General features: G+C 36.2%; 2 protein-coding genes across 3 annotated transcripts in view; one reads left to right on the top strand and one right to left on the bottom strand.

Moving 5' to 3' along the window:
• The window catches only part of LOC105262100 (uncharacterized), a 216,895-nt gene that overhangs the window by 160,662 nt on the left and 32,850 nt on the right, over window positions 1-23,383 (top strand). Inside the window, exon 1 of one of the 2 annotated variants that reach the window (XM_005184122.4) lies at window positions 21,917-22,108. The exons of the other annotated variant lie outside the window; for it this stretch is intronic. Within the exon in view, the coding sequence (XP_005184179.3) occupies window positions 22,028-22,108 (81 nt within the window). The 5' untranslated portion in view covers window positions 21,917-22,027. Of the gene's footprint in view, window positions 1-21,916; window positions 22,109-23,383 lie in introns of those variants that run through there. 2 annotated transcript variants of the gene reach the window in all.
• LOC101899919 (probable cytochrome P450 310a1) lies at window positions 9,724-15,228 on the bottom strand. Its single transcript, XM_005184125.4, has 5 exons — window positions 14,283-15,228; window positions 13,917-14,039; window positions 10,407-10,837; window positions 10,015-10,263; window positions 9,724-9,961 (listed from the first exon to the last, which is right to left on the bottom strand). Exons 1-5 carry the CDS (start codon window positions 14,789-14,791, stop codon window positions 9,783-9,785), a joined length of 1,491 nt encoding a protein of 496 aa, XP_005184182.2. The 5' UTR covers window positions 14,792-15,228; the 3' UTR covers window positions 9,724-9,782.

The following is a 23,383-nucleotide window of genomic DNA, read 5'->3' as shown; positions in this document are numbered from 1 at the left end:
AGTTTTTATACACCCAATATATAGTATTGTAGTGTGTATAATTAAAATTCGAATTAAAAAAAAAAAAAACAACAAAATTGAATTATTAATGCATAAACAATAAATAAGTGTATTTAAGTTAAATTTATGATGTTTTATATTTAATAATATTATGAACATTAATAATGTTTACACATTTTTTTCATTCAATGTAAATTACAAATAAAGCAAATTTATTAAAAAAAAAACAACAACGGTATTTAAATAATGCTAATAAAAACTGTGGCCACAAATGCGATTATGGCAATTAAATTTGTTCGAAAATTAAATAAAACAACAATAATACAAAAAATAAAAGAAGTAAAAAATATTTAAGTAGTTACTAATCAAATAAAAGTTTTTTTTGATAGGTAGTTTTAATTCCACCTATAGTTACCTTGTTAACGTGGGAGATTTTTGAAAAAAACGAGCGATTTTATTTTCCTCCAAGGGATCTTCTACAGGTCATTTTTCTCTCAAATGAAAATGTTGCTGTTCTGCAAATATAAGAATAATGAACATGCTCTTGTTATCTACCAATACACAATTCGATTAACATATACATTTGTTTATACATGCATCGAGAAATTCACACGATTCACCAGATACAATGACGATGCTGGGAATGCTCAGGATTAGAATATGTTCATTTGGCGAAAAGTGTGACTTTAGTTTCTGCTCCCCTCTTTCTCATCACATTTCAGTTAAAATATGTTTGTGTGTGTGCCAAATAACACCACTAACACTATGAAATAAAATTACCAATCGTATTAGCATAAATTGCAAAATGTTCTAAGAGAAAAATATTAACTAAAACAAGTAAAAACAAGTAAGCAAAGGCTACAGTCGAGCGGGGCCGACCGTTGAATACCCTACAACACTATAATAAACGATACAGTTTATATAGGCGAGATACTCGAAAGAATTCCACAAGATATTGTGACAAATAATAAAAAAAAACCATCAGGTTTCGTTCTTTAATTTTCGAATAAGAGCAACTTAAACTAATTTGCTCATTTCCAATTTATTGGTAGATGTTGCACTTAAATGGTCTTCCTGGATCTGGAACCAATTTATTATTGGTTTTTGACTGAAACGCGTCTATATGAGATACAGACATTTGACTATATTCTTCAACGAAATCAGCGTTAACGAAATAGTCAGAAATGCGTCTTTCCTGTATTTGTGAATTCTCCAAAAAGTCACTGGAATGGACATTTTCGTATTTAGTCTATAAAAGTTGGCAAACTATTTTTGGACGGCCATCCAAAACTGCTTGGCTTTTGTAATGTCCGGTAACCCCCATTCAAATGTGCGTGAGGATCGGGCAATAATTACGACCTGCAGACAATTTTGCAGTTTTTTTGTTCATTTCAACCCCTGAATATATGGCGATCATCTCCAAAAAGAGTAGGCTTCTATTCTGACCCTCATCTTATCTCCATGCAAAATTTCGTAAGGATCGGGCCATAAATGCGATATGTATATGATATCCTGATATACTAACTACTTAGTTTTGTTAGCTGTAGAAATATTACCAAATGTTTAATTCAAAATGAAAATATGCCAAAAATATGACAAAATTGAAAAAATATGAGAAAATTTTACAAAATCAATATTTTCATCTTTAGAGAGATATTTTTATGCGATTTTTTAGAGGTTTTTTCTTTCCTGCCAAGAGGCCATTCTGAATTAATGAGAACTGTCGAAATCAGTTCAGCCGTTCTCGACATATATAATAGATTTTTCAAGCATATCTTCTTTAATAAACATATATATCGCACATATTTTGTTATATATCCGTTTTGTTGGATGTTAACATCAATGTAAAGATCAGAAGTAGCCTTGTCATGGCTTTGTGATTTCGCCGGGATTTAAAATATTCGCGGTTTAATGAAAAATTTTGACTTTTTTCAACACAAAAGATATGGTCTATTTTACCCGCTAAATATTATCCGATGACCACCCAAATTGGTAGGCTTCTTTCCCGCCCTAAACTCTAGCTACATGCGAAATTCCGCGTCGATTGGTCTATAATTGCGACCTGTATAGCTACTGCAAAATCCGAAATTTTTTCAGTATTTGGTCCATTTCAACCCCTAAATATTATGCGATCATCTCCAAAAGAAATAGGGTTCTATTCTGACCTTAACCCCACCTCCATTTTCAATTTCGTGAGGATCGGGCCATAATTGCGACCTGTAGCGTGATTACAAATTAACATGGACAGACGGACATACATAGCTAGATCGACTCAGCTCGGCGAGCTAGGAAGATCCATATATACTTTCCTATATGGGAAACCAATATTTCGAGGTGTTACATAAATTCTGGCCCAATCAAACTTATAATACCCCTAACACATAGTGTTGTAGGGTATAAACATTAAGTTCGGCCGTGCCAAACTTTTAATACCCTCCACCTTAGGGTAAAGGAAACATTAGAAGAAATGTGGCAACAACCATTAAAATGTCGAATATTGGGAGATACCGTTATATGGGGGCTATACCAAAACGTGGACCTATAATTACAATGACTCGCCACACGAACTAGAACCCATTATGATCTACAACTACCAATTTTCAGAGAAATTCGTGAAAAAATGTGTCAAAAACCATCAAAATACCGAATATCGGGAGGTACCGTTATATGGGGACTATACCAAATCGTGGACCCATACATACAATGTTTCGGCACACGAACTAGGACCCATTACGACCCACAAATACCAATTTTCAGACAAATCTGTGAAAAAATGTGGCAAAAATAATCAAAATATCGAATATCGGGAGGTACCTATATATGGGGGCTACCAAAACGTGGACCTATACATGCAATGTTTTGCCACACGCTCAGGGACCCCTTATGACCTACAAACACCAATTTTCAGACAAATCTGGGAAAAAATGTGGCAAAAATCATCAAAATACCGAAATATCGGAGGTACCGTTATATGGGGACTATACCAGAACGTGGACCGATATATCTCATTTTCAATACCAACCATCCTAGACATAATACAAATTGCTCTGCTAAATTTTGGCGCTCTACGTCAAATAATGTTGGCTGTATCGTGATTTCAACATACAGAAAGACAGACGGACAGACACATGGACATCGTTAAATCGACTTAGAATTTTATTCTGATTATGAATATATATACTTTATGGGGTCGGGTTTGCCGATAGATGTATGCCCTCAGCCACTGTTCGATTGTACCATCTGTACCATCTTTATAACAGATTTTGTGTTGATGGAAATATTGATATGTGCCAAGTCTTAATGGAATCGGATGTTACTTTCGCGTTTTATAAGCTTCATGGGTATTTAAAATGATAACCCTTTGTGGGAGAGGCACCAGAGGTAGTGTACCGATATATTCTATCATCACACCAGATCTTCGATTTATAAAAATATTGGGATGATGTTAAATACAATCGGACTCTTACATAACATTTTATAACAGTTGTAATTATTGAAAATGTTGATCCTTTGTAGGGGAGGCTCTTCTTGGAGTGGACCGATATTATCAATTTTTGCATCTGACTTAGAAGTGACGTAAATATTGGGATTTGCAAAGTTGGATCGGAATCGGATTATTGCTTTTCTTTCTGTGATTTTTCTTCTTTTTTTTTTTTTGAAAATTTCTACCTTTGGTAGGGGAGGTACCAGAAGGAGTTGACCGATGTGTTAGACCTTAACACAAGACATTGGGTAAATAAAATTATTGGGATGTGTGAAATGTGAAGACAATCGGACTTTTTCATCACATTTTACAAGAGTTGTAATTATTTAAAATTTTGACCCTTTGATGCAGTCGACCGATATCGCCCAATTTCGCAGCTGACTTAGCACTGACGCAAATATTAGGTTTTGCAAAGTTGGAGCAAAATCGGATTATCGTTTCGCTTTCTTTGAAGTAAAATATTTTTTTAATGACGACTTTTTGTGGGGGAGGTACCAGAAGGAGTGGATCGAAATAGCCCATCTCCGAACTCGATCTAGGTTTGACAAAAATATTAAGAGGTTCCAAGTTTGGACTAAATCGGATACTCCCATCGAGAGTTATCGTGCGCCCCAGCCAGAGAGATACCGGGTGAGATGAAAAAAACTGCAACCAACCTCAGACTTGTGTCATATCTAAGCCACTCGTCCGACAGCTGTTAAAAGCGCCGGCCATGGTAGTGGTGTGGGCCGCCATAACAGCCGATTGTCGTTCTCAGCTAGTATTAATTGACCTTGGCATCAGAATAAATGCCGAATATTATCGCGAATATATTCTGGAGGGTGTATTAAAGCCTTAGGCACGCAAACATGTTGGCCGCAGACCTTAGACATTCCAACAGGATTCAGCACGCCACCCAAGAATGGTTACAAAATGAGGTTCTTCGCTCCATTTCCAGTGCACAATCACCACCAAAATCTCCGGATACCAATCCGTTGGACTATTGTCTCTAGAGTATTTTGGAAAACAAGGTTCGCACTAAAAAATACCAAAGTGTCGATCACCTCAAGCAAGCGTTTCGCCGGGAATGGGCCAAAATACCGCAGAGCAACATTCGGGCAGCGTGTGACGGTTTCATTGACCGTTTGAAGGCCATAATTCGTGCGAAAGGTGAACAATTTGAACAGATCTAGACTTATTCTAAAATTTGATGCTATTTCCGACATTTTTGCTTTCATTCAATAAAATTAAAAGAAATGTAATAATTATGGAGTTTGACTTTGTTGCGGTTTTTTATCTCGCCCTGTAGACAGGCAAACGGACTTCGTTATTTCTGAGGGTATAAAAGTAAAAATGGCTGAGGATATAACTAAATTTAGGTTATTTGCCATTTTACCATGCATTTAGGTATTTAAGCCATATTCATTCCCTCCATACATATATGTGGTTCACATGCATGTGCTGGATATTATGCATAATATTGACATAAATTCCAATTTCATGTGCGGGCTTCAACTGTGGCCTCTGCTGCTGCAGCTATGGCCGTAGATTAAATATTGTTCCTTTTCACGATGATAATCTCGATATAGCCTAGAAATTTTATGAAAATCTATTTGTTTTCTTATTTTTCTGATGATGATGAGAAGCATTTTTTTGTTCGCAATGACAGGCTGGCTGGCCTGATGTGAAATGTGGAAAATCATGGCAAAATTTGAATTTGTGTCGATTGTCTTGTTTATCTAATGAGCTGGTGAGGGATGGGAGAGGGGGGGAGCATGCATATTCACACATATACATCCATGCATACAAGGAAATTCAAAAAATGTTCATAAAAGACAATGCTGTCATATATGTAAGAATATATCTTCATTGCAAATTGTGCGACTTATTCTAATTATGTTCCACTTCGACTTTTATGAAAGTTCTCATTCTTATTCTCCATATGATACTTTGTCATAATTTTCCCATTACAACTATGAAAATTTTATTATTGTAAGAATGTAACAATTTTCACACTGCACTCACACTTTCTCGCATACTTTCTGTATGTATATATGTGTGCCAGGAAATTTTCCTTTTGAAGTTTCGCCAAGAAAAAATAATATAAAATTCAAATTTATTTGCATTCGCATACTTTTATAACACATTTCCGCTGCCTTTGTTTTACAAAATTTCCCAACGAGAGGAAGCTTTAGTTTTCACAATTTTCCTTTTAAATGCAAATGTCGTTTATGTTGGCCAAAAACATAAAAGAGAGACGAGGAAGTGAATTTTTCATGAGATGGTCGTAATGTAAATTTTAAGAGATGACGCATTTTTTTAAATGAAGCTATGGAATAAGAGTTTTAAATGAAAGCTAATTTTTTCAAATTTCTAAAGAAACCATGAATTTTTAATATCTGAATTTATAGAAATGTTTCATTATAGCTGACCCTATATAATAATTTTTATACCCTTCACCAAAGTATGGAGGGTATATTACGTTTGTCATTCCGTTTGTAACACCTCGAAATATACATTTTAGACCCCACAAAGTATATATTCTTGATCAGCATAAAATTCTATATCGATTTAGCAATGTCCATCCTTCTGTCCGTCTGTGGAAATCACTCTAGCTTCCGAACGAAATGAATCTATGAAGTACATTGATAAAATTTTACTCAAATGTGTATTATGTCTGCAGGACTTTTGGTATTAAAAATGGGCCATGAAGGTCCACGTCTTCCTATAGCCCTCATATAACGGTACCTCCCGATATGCGGTATTTTGATGATTTCAGCGACTTTATTTACCGGAATTGTTTCAAAATTGGTATTTAAAGTTCTTAATAGATACTTTGGCTTACGACAGAAAAAGGGCCATGTAGGTCCACGTCTTCGTATAGCCCCCATATAAGGTACCTCTCGATATTCGGTATTTTGACGATTTTAGCGACATTATTCACAGGAATTGTTTAAAATTTGGTATTTGAAGTTCGAAAGGGATACTACAGCGTAAGAAAGAAAATTGTGTGGGCAGGTCCACGTCTTCGTATAGCCCCCATACAACCATACCTCCCGATGTGCGGTATTTTGATGATTTTAGCGACAATATTTACCGTAATTGTTTCAAATTTCGCATTTGAAGTTCGTAATGGATACTACAGCCTATGACAGAAAATTGTCTGTGCAGGTCCAGGTTTTATAACCCCCATGGTACCTCCTTATATTCGGTATTTTGATGATTTTAGCTACATTATAAACAGATTTTTTTCAAGTTTCGCATTTGAATATTGTAATAGCTTGTGACTAAAGTTGCCTATGCAGGTCCACGTCGTCGTATAGACCCTAATATTTTTTAGAAGACCTTTTTAATAATCATGGATTTTTTTTTTTTTAAATTTCAAATAATTTTAAATTTTTTAAAAGCACTGTAACAATAGTAGAAGTTTTTGAAATTTTTAATAATTTTTGTTTTTTAGTAATTGTCGAGATCTATTTTAATCGCGGTATTTTTAGAAATAATTGATTTTTATTAACTTTAAGTAATCGCTTGGATTTTTATAATTTATGTGTTAGGATATTATAAGTTTAGTTGGGAAAAAATAAATTTTTAACACGGCAAAATATTGTTCCAACAACCACAAGGATCATCCTATCTCGCCGAGTTAAGTCGATCTAGCTATATGTGTCCGTTCGTGTGTTCATGTTAATTTGTAATCACGCTAAAAATCGCAATTCCCTCGAATTTTTTATGAGTGTTGGTTTAGGGTCGGAATGGAAGTCTGTTATGTTTGGAGATGATCGCAAAATATTTAGGGGTTTAATAAACCAAAAACAGAAAATTTCCCTAATTTAGCAGTTGCTGTAAAGGTCACAATTACAGACCAATCGGCGGATTTTGCATTAAGAAAGAGCTTAAAACAGGGCAGAAGCCTACCAATTTAGATGGTCATTGGATAATGTTTAGGGGGTGATTATAACTTTTGTGTACAAAAATACCAAAAAAAAAAACCCACTACAAAATCGCCACCAATTCTCAACACCAGATACCAACAGTGACATCTATATCAAATTTCAGGATTCCAGCCTTCCACATGAAGACCATACCAAATTTAGTACCATTTAGTGCTTTTCGTGCAATCAGTGTCCATATTTCCGAAACTACTTACATACCTCAACCCTTAATAACAACAGAGACCTTAATATATTAACTTTAATATCCCTTCACCCAATACCAAAATTAGTACCATTTAGTACTTTGCGTAGAAAAATAAGACGGATTTCAAAAACTATCTTCATATCTTAATATATCGCAGACACCAACCGTGCCATCCATATCAAATTTCAGGATATCGGCTCTATTCCCTTACTCCATACCAAATTTAGTACCATTTAGTACTTTTCGTACAATTATATAGCACACATTTCCAAGGCCATCTCCAGATACCAAATAAGACCACAATATAAAATTTGAGGATTTCAGCACAATTCCTTCACCCCATACCAAATTTAGTACTTTTCGTAATACTATGGTACACATTTCCAAACCTATGTACCAGTCACGTCCGTATCAAATTTCAGGATTTTCCAACCATGGCCAAATTTTGTATTTTTCGTACTATTTTAATATACACTTTCTAATGCGACCCTAATACAAAATATCTTACAAATATCGGACGCATTTCCAGCTCTATCGGTTCATCCAAATTTTAAATTGTACCAAATTTAGTACCATTTAGTACTCACGAATTTTCAAAAGTACCTACATATATATCTCAGTCTTACAATGAATTAGTAATCTTATTTCCAAATTTAAGTATTCAGGTTTATCGATTCACCCTGATCGAAATGGTACCAAATTAGAACGTTTTAGTACTTTTGAAGCACATAAGTACAAATTTGGAAAACTACTTTCATATCTAAATTATACACTCCTACAATACAATCGTAATCTGGTTTCCAAATTTAAGTATTCCATATCTATCTTTTCGCCCTAATCGAAATTGTACAAAATTTAGTACCAATTATTACTTTTCGTGCACATAAGTACCAATTTCGCAAAACTACCTCCATATCTCTAAATCTACTCTACGCCAGTGATGTTAGTTTCAAATTTCAGTACTCCAGCTCCATCTGTTCCTCCAAATTCATAGTTGTACTAAATTTAGTACTGTTTAGTACTTTTCGTATACATAAGTACACATTTCCGAACGTACCTCCTTACATCGCCTTACACCCTTCTCAGCCTTGATTCTTATTCCAAATATCAAAATACCTCAGTCTGTCAATGCATTATTTCCAAATTAAAGCATTCCAGCTCTATCGGTTCTCCCAAAATTTAAATTGTACCAAATTTAGTACCATTTAGTACACATAAGTACAAATCTACCTACATACCCCAATCCTATAATAATATAGTTATCTTATTTCCAATTTTAAAGGTCCCAACTCTATCGGTTTTTACAAAATTTCAGAGAGTACGAAATTTAGTACATATAAGTATGTTCATCAAAATTAAAATTGTACAAAGTTTAGTACGTTTTAAGTACTTTTCGTATACATGAGTTCACACTTCCAAAACTACATTCTTATATCGATCCTATTGCTCAACCTTGATTCCCATTCCAATTTCAAGTGTTTACCTCAAGCGTCCACTAGATAAGAAATATCCAAATTCCAAATGTAGTACATTTTAGTACTTTTCGTACACTTCTAGTACACATTTAAAAAACTACCTCCATATCCTAAATCTACACGTCGCCAATGATATTAAGTTCAGAGTTCAGAATACCAGCTGCATCGGTTTCTCCAAATTCAGATTGTACCAAATTTAGTACCTTTTGGTACTTTTCGTACACACACTTCCAAAACTACCTCCTCACATAGGAACTACTACTCAGAATTGATTCTCATTCCAAATTTTAACTTTTTACCTCTAAGCGTCCACAGGAAAATAAATATCCAAATTCCAAATGTAGTACATATCAGAACTTTTCGTACACTTATAGTGCGAATTTCCAAAAACCCTTTGGTACATCTATCCTGTACTCCATTAGTGACTTTCATTCCAAATTTTAGATTTCTAGATCATTCCGTTTATCCAATAAAAAGTATTCTATTTTAGTACTAATTTCCAAAAAGCCCAACCTAATCAAACGTCTATGGACCAAGACGAATCCTAATGCCAAAAATTCAGTATTCTAGCCTTAGCCGTTATGTCTGGGCGTTGATTCACAGTCAGCCAGCCTGTCAATCAGTTATTTCACTACTCTTTCATATACTTCGAGTTTATTGTTTTCGCTCTTATAATTATATCGGTAATTCTCGTTATACACAACTTATAATTCAAATTTAACTTTCGCCGATTTCAGCGCTACCTTAAGTCCCTCTCTTGAGCTTATATAGGGTGTATCGTTATAGCAGATTTCCAAATCAGTCATTGGCATCAATTTCATTTGATAGCTGGAAAATAGTCGCACCAGAACATATTTCACCACCAGTTTTACAAAATTTTGAGCTGAAAAAAGACATTTGAAAATATTTCAAAATTTCCTAAAAAAGGATACCCACCTATACAGGTCTTAGCTCCCAGGCCAAATTCGGTGAATTTCTCTCCCGGATTACCATTGCTATCCTGTAGGAAACGCTGGGGTTTATATGCCATGGGATCTTGGAAATATTTCTCATCCCTTTGGATGGCCAGCAAGGGTATGACAAACGGTTTGCCCTCATTCAGGGTGCGTTTGCTATTCGGTATGGCATAAGGCTTGCGACAGGTTCTCTCAATTGTGGGGACACTGGGATATTTGCGTGTTGTTTCTTAAATGAATTTCAAAACAAACAAAAAATTGCAAAAATAATACAAATCCAATTCAAGTCATGTGTGATATTTTCGAACTTTAGAATCTAAATGAGCTCATACATCAAATCGTCAGCGCTCAACGTTCGTCCAACCCACTCACCTTGTATACACAAATCCAATAGCTTCATGTTTTTCAATTGTTCATAATTAATCTGTTTTTGCTTCTCCTTTGTTTCACTGTTCGCCATTATTTCGTCTCTCACTTTCTGCATCAACTCGGGCTGCTTTAAGATTTCGTACAGCGTAAATACTGCCGTCGATGCTATCGCCGTTATGCCATTTTCCAATAAATATTCCGCAATCCGGGCTACCTTTTTAATTGAAATAATCTTCTCCCTTTCGAAGACATTTTCAATGTGCCAATCGAATTTTTCCCGCACCTCAATGTCGTTGCCATTCCGAAATTTAACCAACAGCTGCATTATGTCCTTACGGATGGTGGCACCATCTTCGCGCAGCTCGACATTCTGTTGCACAATGTCACGTAGCCGATATGTCAGAGAGGATTTCGTTGGCAGGCGATTGAAGGTACTGCAAAAAATGGGAAAATACATTTACGATTATGGGAGTTGCATTTAATGTGGAAATTTTATGGATCGAAGAGGAATAAAAACAGGAACATTAATTAATAACGGAATTATATCGATGGAGAATGAAAAAAAGAATAAAATTAAAAGATTGAAAACAGATTTATGACTTTAAAGGAGTTTCTGATGGATATTTTTTAAAAGCACCTTCAAAAAATGAGTCTTCCAACTAGTTTCTATCGTAGTCGTAGCTATTTGCAAATGAGCTTTCCGATCCATTATTTTTACAAGGGTATATCGCACGAAATAAGTGGTCATTCTTTGACGTCTTGAAATCAAAAAAAAAAAAAAAAAAAAAAAAAATTGAAAAAGCATCTAATCGAACTCTTAATGCCCACCCTCATTTGGAAAAATTTGGAAATAAAAGACTTAAAAAATTCTGTTAAAATTTTAAAAATACCGAATATAGCCGTTATATTGGTGTTTTTATACGACGTGGACCCACACATGCATTGTTTGTCACAAGTCATTACCAAATTAAAATTCGGAACTTGAAATAAACGGTGCATAATGTAGCTAAAATCTTCAAAATATCGTACATAGGGAGGTACCCTTATATCGGAGCTGTGCGAAGACCTAGGCTGTAGCATCCATTACGAACTTCAAATACGACATTTCAAACAATTTCGGTGAGTATTGTACCTAATCTCGTCTAAATACCGAATATAGGGAGGTACTGATATATGGGGCCTATACGAAGACATGGAACTGCATACACAATTTTCTGTCACTGACTGTAGCTTCTAAATGCGTAATTTGAAAAAATTCCGGTGAATAATGACGCTAAAATCATCAAAATACCGAATATCGGGAGGTACCGTTATATGGAGGCTATACGAAGACGTGGACCTCCACAGACAATTTTCTGTCTTAGGCTGTAGTATCTATTTCGAACTTCAAATACCAAATTCCGGAGAATAATGTCGCTAAAATTATCAAAGTACCGATTATCGCTGAGGTACAATTATATGGGGGCTATATGAAGACGTGGACCTGAAACAATCCCTGCAGAATATTTTCGCGACAATATTCGGCATTTATTCTGATGTCACGGTCGATTATAACGAGCGGAGAGCGACCATCGGCTGTTATGGCGGCCCACACCATCACCATGATATACTCTGATAATGATCCTAATGCCAAAACAGAGCTACAGAGCTCTAACTTTATCCGTTCGCCCAATACAAAAGTTACCATATTTAGTACCTTTAAGTACTTTTTGTACCCTTCTAGTACGAATTTCGAAGAACCCACACTTATCTTCATCCGAAGGTTAACTCTTCCCAAAATTCGTTTTGTCAGATGATTCAGACAATCATTCAATACTTATTTATATGGATTGCGCAGCTGTGTCTAAAGATGAGTCAAGACCAGCAAAACACCCAACATCGACGTTTGGTACCGCTCCGATTGTTTTTTTTTTTTCTCACGATGTCCTGAAAATTATTTATAAACTAACCGCCCTTTGGAGTATAGATGCTACACTCCAGCCCTCATTCTAAATTTCAGAGCTCTAACTTTATCCGTTCGCCCAAAACAAAAATTACCACACATATTTAGTACCATTAAGTACTTTTTCTAGTACGAATTTCGAAGAACCCACACTTATCTCCGCCCCAAGGTTGACTCTTCCCAAAATTCGTTTTTTCAGATGACTCAGTCAATCACACAATACTTATTTATGTGGATTGCGCAGCAGTGTTTAAAGATGAGTCAAGACCAGCAAAACACCCAACATCGACGTTTGGTCCCGCTCCAATTGCTATACCCTCCACTATACTATGGAGGTTATATTAACTTTGTCATTCCGTTTGTAACTCCTCAAAATACTCATGTTAGACCCAACAAAGTATATATATTCTTGATCAGCGTAAAATTTTGCACACATGCTTATTTTTCCAGTATGCAGGTTATGTTCATAAATGGGCCATGTAGGTCCACGTTTTCATATAGCCCCCATATAACGTAACCTCCCGATATTCGGTATTTTGATGAATTCAGCGTCATTATTCACCAGAATTGTTTCAAATTACGTTTTTAGAGTTCGTAATAGGAACTACAGTCTGTGACAGAAAATTGCCTATGCAGGTCCACGTCTTCGTATAGGCCCCATATAACGGTACCTCCCAATATTCGGTATTTTGATGATTTTGGCGACATTATTCACCAGAATTCTTTGAAATTTGGTATCTGAAATTCGAAATGGATAGTACAGCCTAAGGCAGAAAATTGTCAGTGCAGGTCCAGGCCTTCGTATAGGCCCCATATAACGGCACCTCCCAATATTCGGTATTTTGATGATTTTAGCGACATTATCCAGCGGAATTGTTTCAAATTTGGGATCTGAAGTTCGAAATGGATAGTACAGCCTAAGACAGAAAATTGTCTGTGCAGGTCCACGTCTTCATATAGTCCCCATATGACGGTACCTCCCAATATTCGGTATTTTGATGATTTTAGCGACATTATTCACCGGAATTGCTTCAAATTACGTATTTAGAGTTCGTAATGGGAACTACAGTCTGTGACAGAAAATTGCCTATGCAGGTCTAGGTCTTCGTATAGGCCCCATATATCAGTAACTTACTATATTCGGTATTTTGACGAAATTGTTTGAGATGTCGCATTTGAAGTTCGTAATAAATGATACAGCCTGTAACAGAAAATTGTCTATGCTGGTCCAGGTCTTCGTATAGCTCCGATATAACGGTACTTCCCTATATACGGTATTTTGATGATTTTACCTACATTATTCACGGTTTCTTTTCAACTTTTCGAATTTGAATATGGTAATGGCTTATGACAAACCATGCCTATGTAGGTCCACGTCGTATAGACCCCAATATAACGGCTATATTCGGTATTTTTAAAAATTTAACAGAATTTTTTTTTTTGAAAATTTCCAAATGGTGAAGGGTATTCAAAGTCCGACCCGGCCGAACTTACAGCTTTTTAACTTTTTTTTTTCTCACGAAGTCCTGAAAATTATTTACAAACTACATTTTCAAAAAACATGTACTCACTATGAATTAATGCCGCTTCGCTGGAATGCATTATTCGAATACTGAAGGAACACCGAATCGGTTTGTTTGAAAACATCAATGTCCAGGCCGTAGATAAGATTTGCGATTACGTTAACGGCATAACTGCAAAAATAACAACAACAACAAAATGGAAAAATACAATTAATTTCAAAATCAATTATTTCTTTTCATTCCGAACAAGCCCCAGCAGCAACTCTGCAATTTGTGATTGCAAAACATTAAAATGCCTACAACAGAAATTGCAGGGCCGGTCTTTACTACACTTGCCCAGATTCTTTGGTGCTTATCTTATCTGACCACCCAGCAGATGACCCAACCGCACACACACACCTATAGAGTACTCACTTTCTCAACAATTGTTGCATATCAACGGCACAACAGCCATCTGCCGACTCAGCAGATATCCCCGCCGCCACTGTCGAGCTCAATTTATTCACCAGATGATCGCCAGCTTTTTCAATATTACGAAACATGGCCTCCAAGCGGCTGGCGGCAAATAACGGTGATAGCTTTTCCAATAAATTGTATTTACGATACGATCGTACGTACTCCCAGCGGATATCGTTGAAATGCCCAGCCTGATTCTCCATGAGGGTGCGGGCCAGCGACAGGTCACGGATCAGTAGAATCGGGCGGAAAAAGCAATAGATGCCCACGAAACGTTCCTTACCCGTTTGGTAGTAGGCATTGATGGCTTCGTGGTAGTGGAACTCGCGCTGGTAGATGGCCCGCAGAAATGACCAGCTGAGACTTGACTTTTCGTGGGGAAACCCTTTGCGTTGCCAATAGCTGTAGATGTGTCTGACGTAGAGGAAGATCAGGGAATACACCAAAATCGGTATCAGCAGCCACATGGTGTTGTTGTTGGTGTTGCTTGTTAAAGCTGATGATGGGTGATGTTGTTGTTCGCTGAGTCGTTAAATCACAAGTGATAACTGTGCGGAGGAGAGGTTCAATCAATGTTTGTGATTACAACAAAAGCCCCAACTAAGCGTTCAACCGTTCGCATCACTTATTGTTGTCAGTTGTTTTTGTTGTTACCGTCGTTGTCGTCGTTTGCCACCCGGCTTAGCATTAAAACGAGTTCTGCTGCCGTTGTTATAGGTGATGCGAGAAACACGGGAGCACGCGTTCGTTTCGTTTTCAAAACTGATCATCAGAAGCTTTACGGCCTCACTGACGACTACTGGCTGACCCAGCGGCGGGCTTTGTTTCGCCAAACTGAAAATGTTGTTGTTGCGTGTTGCTTTTTCTTCTGCTTCCAATTCTTCTCCTGCTCTTGGTCACAACAGAAAATGAAAGTTCAGGTCCGCTCATCAAGCTATGGCTGTGGTGATCGGTCAGTGTAGCATAGGCCATAAAACAAACCCCCAACACAATTCTCCTCCATTCTCAGAGTTACGTTTCGATGCGTTCTCAGCTGATAGCAAAGAATTTCTTTGAAGCCTAAATGCCCATCCATACATGCGACTATCGGGGTATCTGCAAGATTGTCAATGTATTGGTTTTGCTGGTTTTGTGTGTGTGTGGTTTTTTGGTCAGCAACAGCAGTCCTTCGCCTGAAGATGCAGCTGTGTGAGAATGCAGGTTAAGGCACCCTACATTGGGTTCTATAGAAAAAACATGCCTCAGAGTGAACAGGTGTTTCGGATTTTTTCTAGAGAAGAAAACAAAATATCTCCGGTTCTTCTATGAGAAGACCTCAAGTTCTGCCATGAGGAGACATCCTGGTCTTCTATGAGGAAGATCTCCAGCTCTTCAATGAGAAGATCTCCAGCTCTTCTATGAGAAGATCTCCAGCTCTTCAATGAGAAGATCTCTAACTCTTCTACGAGAAAATCTCCAACTCTTCTACGAGAAGATATCCAGCTCTACTATGAGAAGATCTCCAGCTCTACTATGAGAAGATCTCCAGCTCTTCTAGGAGAAGACCTTCAGCTCTTCTAGGAGAAGACCTTCAGCTCTTCTAGGAGAAGACCTTCAGCTCTTCTAGGAGAAGACCTCCAGCTCTTCTGCGAGAAGACCTCCAGCTCTTCTGCGAGAAGACCTTCAGCTCTTCTAGGAGAAGACCTCCAGCTCTTCTGCGAGAAGACCTCCAGCTCTTCTGCGAGAAGACCTCCAGCTCTTCTATGAGAAGATCTCCAGCTCTTCTATTAGAAGACCCCCAGATCTTCTCTGAGAAGACCTCCAGCTCTTCTATGAGAAGACCTCCAGATCTTCTCTGAGAAGATCTTCTCATTTTCGATGATCTGATCTCTCCGAGGACACCTCCAGGTCTTTTATGAAAACTTCTAGGTCTTCGAGAGGACCTGCATGTGTTCTATGAAAAAAGTTTTGCTCTTCTAAGGGAACCCCACACGGCTAGGGTAATCACTATTCGACCATTACCTCAAACCCTCCATCTACCACTTGTTGCTTCCATAATGTGTCTTGTTTTCCTAAACTGCAGAATATTTCGTTTTGCTCTCTTTCCATGCGTTTTTGTTTTTTCTTAAAAGGTTCTTCGACATATTTACTCAAAATTATATATTTTTTTGCTGTTTTGTTTTCAGAATGTTTCAAGCAAATTTCCTCCAGCCAGCCATTCACCAGCGCTTAAGCCCAAATTTGGAAAGAACATAAACGCTGATAATTATTTTTATTTTTTTGAGATATTGTTTTGCTTTCAGGCATTCATTCATTTCCCGCTCTTTGTCTTCTCGTCATCGGTGCTGCGGCTTTGCTCTCAAGACGTTGTGTCGATTGTCTTTTGGGATTTTGTCCATTATCAGCATTTAAGGGGGGTGGGTGGCAAGGCATGTCAGTGGTGGTATTGGCTGTTTTTCGCACGCACTACTGAATTGATTCTGATTCTGGTTTTTGGGTTTTGCTTGGCTTGGTTCCGATGATCACACGCTCATCGTTCATTTTTGTTTATGTTTACAGCGTAAAAGTGATGTTATTTTGCTTTCATTTTCTTACTTATCATGGTATTGTTTTTTGGACCAATTTTGTAAATTTCGTTGTTGTTGTCGTAGATTTCAACAAGTGCTTATTTTAAGATGGAAAGATATATGAGTGTCAGAGATGAGAAATTTTAGAAGCATTAAGGAAGGGTCCTTAGAACACTGTTCTGAAAAAGCACGATTTCAACAAAATATATAAAAACGCCTTTCAAAAAATATTCCTTTAAAGCGTAATTATAGCCCTAAGGACGGTCAATATATTTTGTAAATTAACAAAGAATAAAATATGTTGAAAACTTCACTAATTTGGACAAACAGGTCCTTTTCAAAACCATGCTTTAAAAATCCACCAGTTAAGGTCCCTTCAACACATTTTTCAAAGGTCCTTTAGTAATATTCTCAAAAAGGCGATTGTAGCTCCATGAGTTCTTCTACAAAATATTTTAAAAATATCCTTAAAAAATCCTAGGTTCCGATTTTATGTTTATTAAATAAAATTAACGATTTAAAAAAAAATCTTTTAAAACGGAAGTAACCTTCACTTCTTCAAAAAAAAAACTTTTTTTTCAAAATTGAAAGGTCCTTCTAAGGATCCTTGAAAAAAAATATTTGTATACCCCCCACCATACTATGGAGGGTATATTTGTCAGAATTTTTAACGGATTTTATTTTTTTTTTTTTTTGGAAATTGCCAAATTTTTACCAAATGGTGGAGGGTATTAAAAGTTCGGCCCGGTCGAACTTACAGCTTTTTTACTTGTTTCACTCTTGTATCTTTGGGTCTTACCAAAAAGTTTTTTAAAAATAAACTTCTACAGGTCCTTCCGATATTGTTTAATACTCGATTGTGGCTCTGAGGATCCTTCCAAAATTTTATTTTAAAATCTACGACCCAAAGTTCTATCAAATCTTATTGAGGATTCTTCATAAACACTTCTTTAAAAATATTTTTTGAAATATATTGGTTATACTTCTAAGAGTCCGAAAATATATTTTTTACAAATTCACGATCGAATAATCCTGAAAAAATATTTTTTCCACAAACTAATAAATTATTCCTAAGAAATCTACAAATCTAAAGTAGCTCTCAGAGATTTTGAAAATATCATCTAAAACAATCAGGGAGTGTTGTACAAGGTTCTTTAGAAAATTTCTATTGAGAAATATTTTTAAAAATTTCGCGACCATGGCCATACTTGTCCTTCAAAAAATATTCCTTAGAAGTCCAATTATGGTTCTAAGTTTTTTCAAAAATATTCTTAAAAAAATAAAAAAATACATTTTTTTAAAAATTCTTCATTTGTGGTCCTAAGGGTCCTTCAAAAATATTGTGAAAAAAATCACAATTGTGGCCCTAACAGAATTTTGTACGAGGACCTGTCTTGGTGCATGGACGTCTTATAAGGCTGGGTTTTTTGAAAATTCGTACTAAAAGGGTACGAAAAGTACTAAAATCTACAAAAAAATTATACTTTGTATTGGACAAACGAAACGAGCTATAATTATTAAATGTGAGCGTTACTGATTGAGTGCTGGATAGATGTACCAAAGGGTGTTTGGAAATTTGAACTTCAAGATAAAAATTGTCAATTGGGTATAGGAATTAAGGTTGGGAAGTCAGTTTGATATCTGAAGGTTGTTTTAGAAATGTGTAGTAAGTGTGCGAACTGTACTAGGGTCGCTGTTCATGTGTAGCCTGTGGACATGTGTGTCATAATTGTACGAAAAGTACTCAATTTGTTATTGGGTATAGGAATAGAGCTAAAATCCGGAATTTTGATATAGATGTCACTGTTGATGTCTGATGTTAAGATATAGAGGTGGTTTTGGAAGTGTGAACAAAAATTGTACGAAAAGTACTAAATGGTACTAAATTTTGTATTGGGTGAAGGAATAGGGCTCGAATTCTCAAATTTGATATTGAGGTCACTGTTGGTATCTGAAATTGGGATATGGAGAGGTTTTTGGACATATGGACTGTAATGGTTCGAAAAAGTACTAAATGGTACTAAATTTGGTATTGGGTGAAGGATAGAGCTGGAATCCCGAAATTTTGATATTGAGGCCCCTGTTGTTATTTGGAATTGAGATTTGTAGGTTGATTTGGTTTTGTTATTTCGCAAATGCTCGATCTAAGGGTCTTTCAAAAAATATTTTGTAAACCATTCATTGTGGAATTCAATATTTTTTTATACTCCCGATATTTTTTGTTAAAAATCCACAATGTAAGGGTCCTTCAAAGAATTTTTTTTTTCATTTTTTTTTAATTCACAATTGTGACCTGACCCTTTGTAAAATACTTTTTAAAAATTCAATAGGCTTTTGGTTATTCAAGGCTTCTCCAACATATTTTCAAATAACCACATTTGTGGGTTTCAGAAATATTCTTAAAAAATTCAGGGCTTTTTGAAATATTTTTTTTTTTAAATCTCTTATCATCAAAATGCAAAATTTAGCTTTAAAATATTTTGAAAAATATTGTAATAAATCCGCGCATTGGGCTATAAAGGCTTTTCTAAAATATTTTTAAAGAAAAAAAAAATGTTTTAAAGTATCCACATTTGTCCTTCTAAGAATCATTCAGCGGACATTCATAGAATGATTTTAAAAAATCTACGGTTGTGGCATTCAAACGTAGTCTTAAAACTCCGCGGTTCTGTTTCAAAGGATATATACAACCAGTAAAGAAAGTCCTAAAGTCGGGCAGGGCAGACTTTATGATACCCTACACCACTTTGCCAATTTAGTAAGAATTACAAGTTTTTATGGAAGAATTCAATCATACACGTCATGATTATAATTATATAAATATGCCGAAGCATTTGTATCTTTTAAATACGGACTTGTATTGTCCATTTGGTGCACAATTATTTTGAAATCGAATAAAAATATATATGGGAGCTATATCCAAATCGGAACCGATCTCGATAAAATTTAGCAAAGATATTTCTGAGTTGCATTTGATATATTTCCCCAAATATTGTTGTTACAGAGTGCATATTACGGCTGCTGAGGACAAAAGTAACAAATCAGATGAACAATATATATGGAAGTTATAGCTATATCTGAACCGATTTCGATCAAATTTGGCATACTTATTTTCAGGCCTAATTTGGTTGTATGTGCAAAATTCCATACTATTCGGGTTGATATTACACGTTTGGTGCACAATAAAAAGCAAATCGGACGAAGATATATGTGGGAGCTATATCTAAATTTTGACCGATTATCTCCAATTTCAATTGGGTTCGTCCTTGGAAAATTTCATCTCAATTGGATAATAAATGCGACATGCATTTTGTTCACAAGAATACATGGATGGACAGACGGACTGACATGCATAAATCAACTCAGAAAGTGATTCTATGCAGATCCTCTAAAGTAACTATGGGTCTATCTCGCTTCCTTCTTCATGTTACAATAAAATGCACAAGGACATAATACCCTTAACACTATGTGGTGTAGGGTATAAAAATCTACGGTTGTGGCATTCAAAAGTAGGCTGTAGTACCCTTTACGAATTCTGATACGGAATTTGAAACAACTCCAGTGAATAATGCCCAGGAAATGGTCATACCCTTTACGATTTCTAATACGAAATTTGAAACAACTCCGGTGAATAATATCCAGGAAATGGTTATATTATCGAATATCGGGAGGTACCGTTGTATGTGTGCTATACGATATCGTGGACCTATGTAGACATTTCTCTTCCAGGAGGTAAAGATCATAGAAATAACTTCTTGTATGGATTTTAGACAATTCCATTGAAAAAGCTGTAGCTAAAATCATTAAAATACCAATTATAGGGAGGGAGGTACCGTTATATATACGATATCGTGGACCTGTATAGACAACACTCTTCTAGGGGGTAAGGTACTCAGAAGGAACTTCTTTTGTGAATCATCAAAATATCGAATATTGGGGGCTACTGTTATATGGGGGATATGCCGATATCGTGGACCGATATAGCCTATCTTCAAACTTGTTCTGCCTGCAGGCAAGAGACGAATTCATACAATGTATGGTGGAGGGTATAAAAATACACATTCTGGTCTTAAGGAAAAATTCATAGAAAGTCATTGAACATTTTCTGAAAATTTCCGATTGTGTGTCTTAAAGTTTTTCAGAATTTTTTCCCGAAAATCTCCACATAAAGATTCTCAAAATTCGACATCATATTCCTGTCTTCAAAAAAAAAAATTATTGTAACGTAAAGTACGCTTTGGTACCCCTTATTCTAAACCCATCTCTGTCACGAACTCGGTAGATACTTCAACAGAGAAGCAGATAATTCATCATCTCTCGTAATTTTTAGGTAGCCTATAATTATCTTTCAAAACCATCAGAGCTATCCTGTTGAGCATACCTGTTTTTCAGTTGAACTACTGCCCAGACTGAGCCATGCCTCATGTTGGCAGTCAGGCTGACAGCTATTCATCAAATTTTGGTGTCTCTTTTGCACTCTGGCTGAGAACTCTCGTAAATTATGGTTTCTTCTCTCTCTCTCTCTCTCTCTTTCGACACATAATATTTATGTTTACCCCAACCGACCGTCCGTTCGTCCGCTTGCCCCTCTTGCATTCATATGAGTGAGTAATTTATCCTTCCGTTTGTTTTTCGGCAATTTTTATGCCCCTTTCTGTGTTCTTATTCGATTTTTGTTGTTGATGTTTGTTGTTATTATTATTGTTTGCCATTTTATTTTGATACTTTTGTTCTCCATTCCTTGTTTTCTTTGAGATATGGGATACTAAAGTGTTGATAATTTCCATGTAATTTGAATCACCAACGACGGACGACCACCAGGCAGCCAGCCAGCTAACGCAGCCTACCGCTTATCACACCTCGTCTTTTGCTGGGCCTTTGTTTGTTTGTTTTCAATTCATGTGAAAATTGATACCGAATTTCTTCAATCCATTGCCGGTTATAACTTCCCAGTTTTCACAGTCCCAGTGCATTTGTGAACTTCATTCGCTGCTGTGGTACTCAGCCGAACTTCGTTTCGACAAAAAAATTGTAATTTTTTTAGAGAGTGATTCAAAGTGTATTAAATTTCATTGTGTCAATTGTTGTTGTTTTCAATATTATTGTTGTTATTTCTGCTGTTCCAAAAAAAGAGGAAAAAAAACATAATAACCTGAAATGGATCCCATGTATATTTACACCGATTTATGCTTCCTCGATCACACCAGAAATCCTCCAAGTGAGGTCTATTACGAAATTGTAAGTGAACTGAGTTAGTTAATAATGACACGATGAATTGGGAAATGAGATCAGGTGGAGTCAGATAATTATGTTTAATCAAGATCCAAATATGTATAGCTTCCCAAGGAAATAGTTAATTCAATTAAAGGGCCTTACAGGGTGAGATAAAAATAACTGCAACAAAGTCAAATGCCAAAATGTTTTATTTATTTTTTTTTTTAAATTTCTTTGAATGAAAGCAAAAAATGTCGGAAATAACATCAAATTTTAGAATAAGTTTAGATTTGTTCGAATTGGTTACCTTTGGCAGGAATTATGACCTACAGGGTTGCCCATATTCGACGGACCCATCTGGCAACGCCATAACTTTTGACAGAGATGTCACATCGCTTAATGACATACCTCGTTTGAAGCGTCAGTCCAAGCAGATTTTTACCATGAAGCAATACACGCCACGCGAGCGCTCTGAAATAGTTAAAATTTACATTCAACAGAAGAAGTCAATTGTGAAAACTCAACGTGCTTTTAAAACATTAAAAAATGTGAGAAGTGCGCCTTCTAAGAACACCATTAAGCGTTTATACGAAAAATTTTCGACTGGTAAGGCTCTTTCTAATCCGAAGAGGCCATATAAAAGTCGACCAAGGCGATCGGCCGAGAATATCGCTGCCGTACGAGCCAGTGTTGAGAGGTCCCCAAGAACATCACAAAAACGCCGTTCTCAGCAGTTGGGCATGGCTCGGTCCACTTTACAACGGATTATTCGCATTGATTTGCATTTGTTCCCGTACAAAATTCAATTGACGCAAAGAATGTTGCCTGCGGACAAGCCTCGTCGATTGGAATGGGCCCAAAAAAAAAACATGGGTCCGTCGAATATGGGCAACCCTGTATAAACGAACAATGGAACCGTCACACGCTGCCCGAATGCTGTTCTGCGGTATTTTTGCCCATTCCCGGCGAAGCGCTTGCTTGAGGTGATCGAAACTTTGGTATTTTTTAGTGCTAACATTGCTTTCCAAAATACTCCAGACACAATATCTCCATACACATGATCAGCGACCCTAATACCAAATTTCAGATTTTTACGCACTATCTTTTCACCCAATATCAAATTGTACTAAATATTATACGATTCAGCACCATTTAGTACAATTATAGTACATATTTCCGTATTTCCCCTTCAAATCTTAACCACAGACACCAACAGGTAAATACACATCAAATTTCGGGACTTCACCTCGATTTCTTCACTCAATACCAAAATTAGTTCTATTTAGTACTTTTCGTACA

Source organism: Musca domestica, unplaced genomic scaffold (assembly GCF_030504385.1).
Source record: "Musca domestica strain aabys unplaced genomic scaffold, Musca_domestica.polishedcontigs.V.1.1 34, whole genome shotgun sequence".
Lineage (NCBI taxonomy): Eukaryota > Metazoa > Arthropoda > Insecta > Diptera > Muscidae > Musca > Musca domestica.
This window is presented reverse-complemented; position numbering and strand designations above follow the sequence as displayed.

Excerpts from the sequence above, each read along its gene's own strand:
- LOC101899919 (XM_005184125.4), bottom strand. The coding sequence starts at position 14,791 with ATGTGGCTGCTGATACCGATTTTGGTGTATTCCCTGATCTTCCTCTAC. Across the intron at positions 14,040-14,282 it reads ATGCAACAATTGTTGAGAAA|TTATGCCGTTAACGTAATCG; the intron begins GTGAGTACTCTA and ends TTATTTTTGCAG. Across the intron at positions 10,264-10,406 it reads ATTGGATTTGTGTATACAAG|AAACAACACGCAAATATCCC; the intron begins GTGAGTGGGTTG and ends AATTCATTTAAG.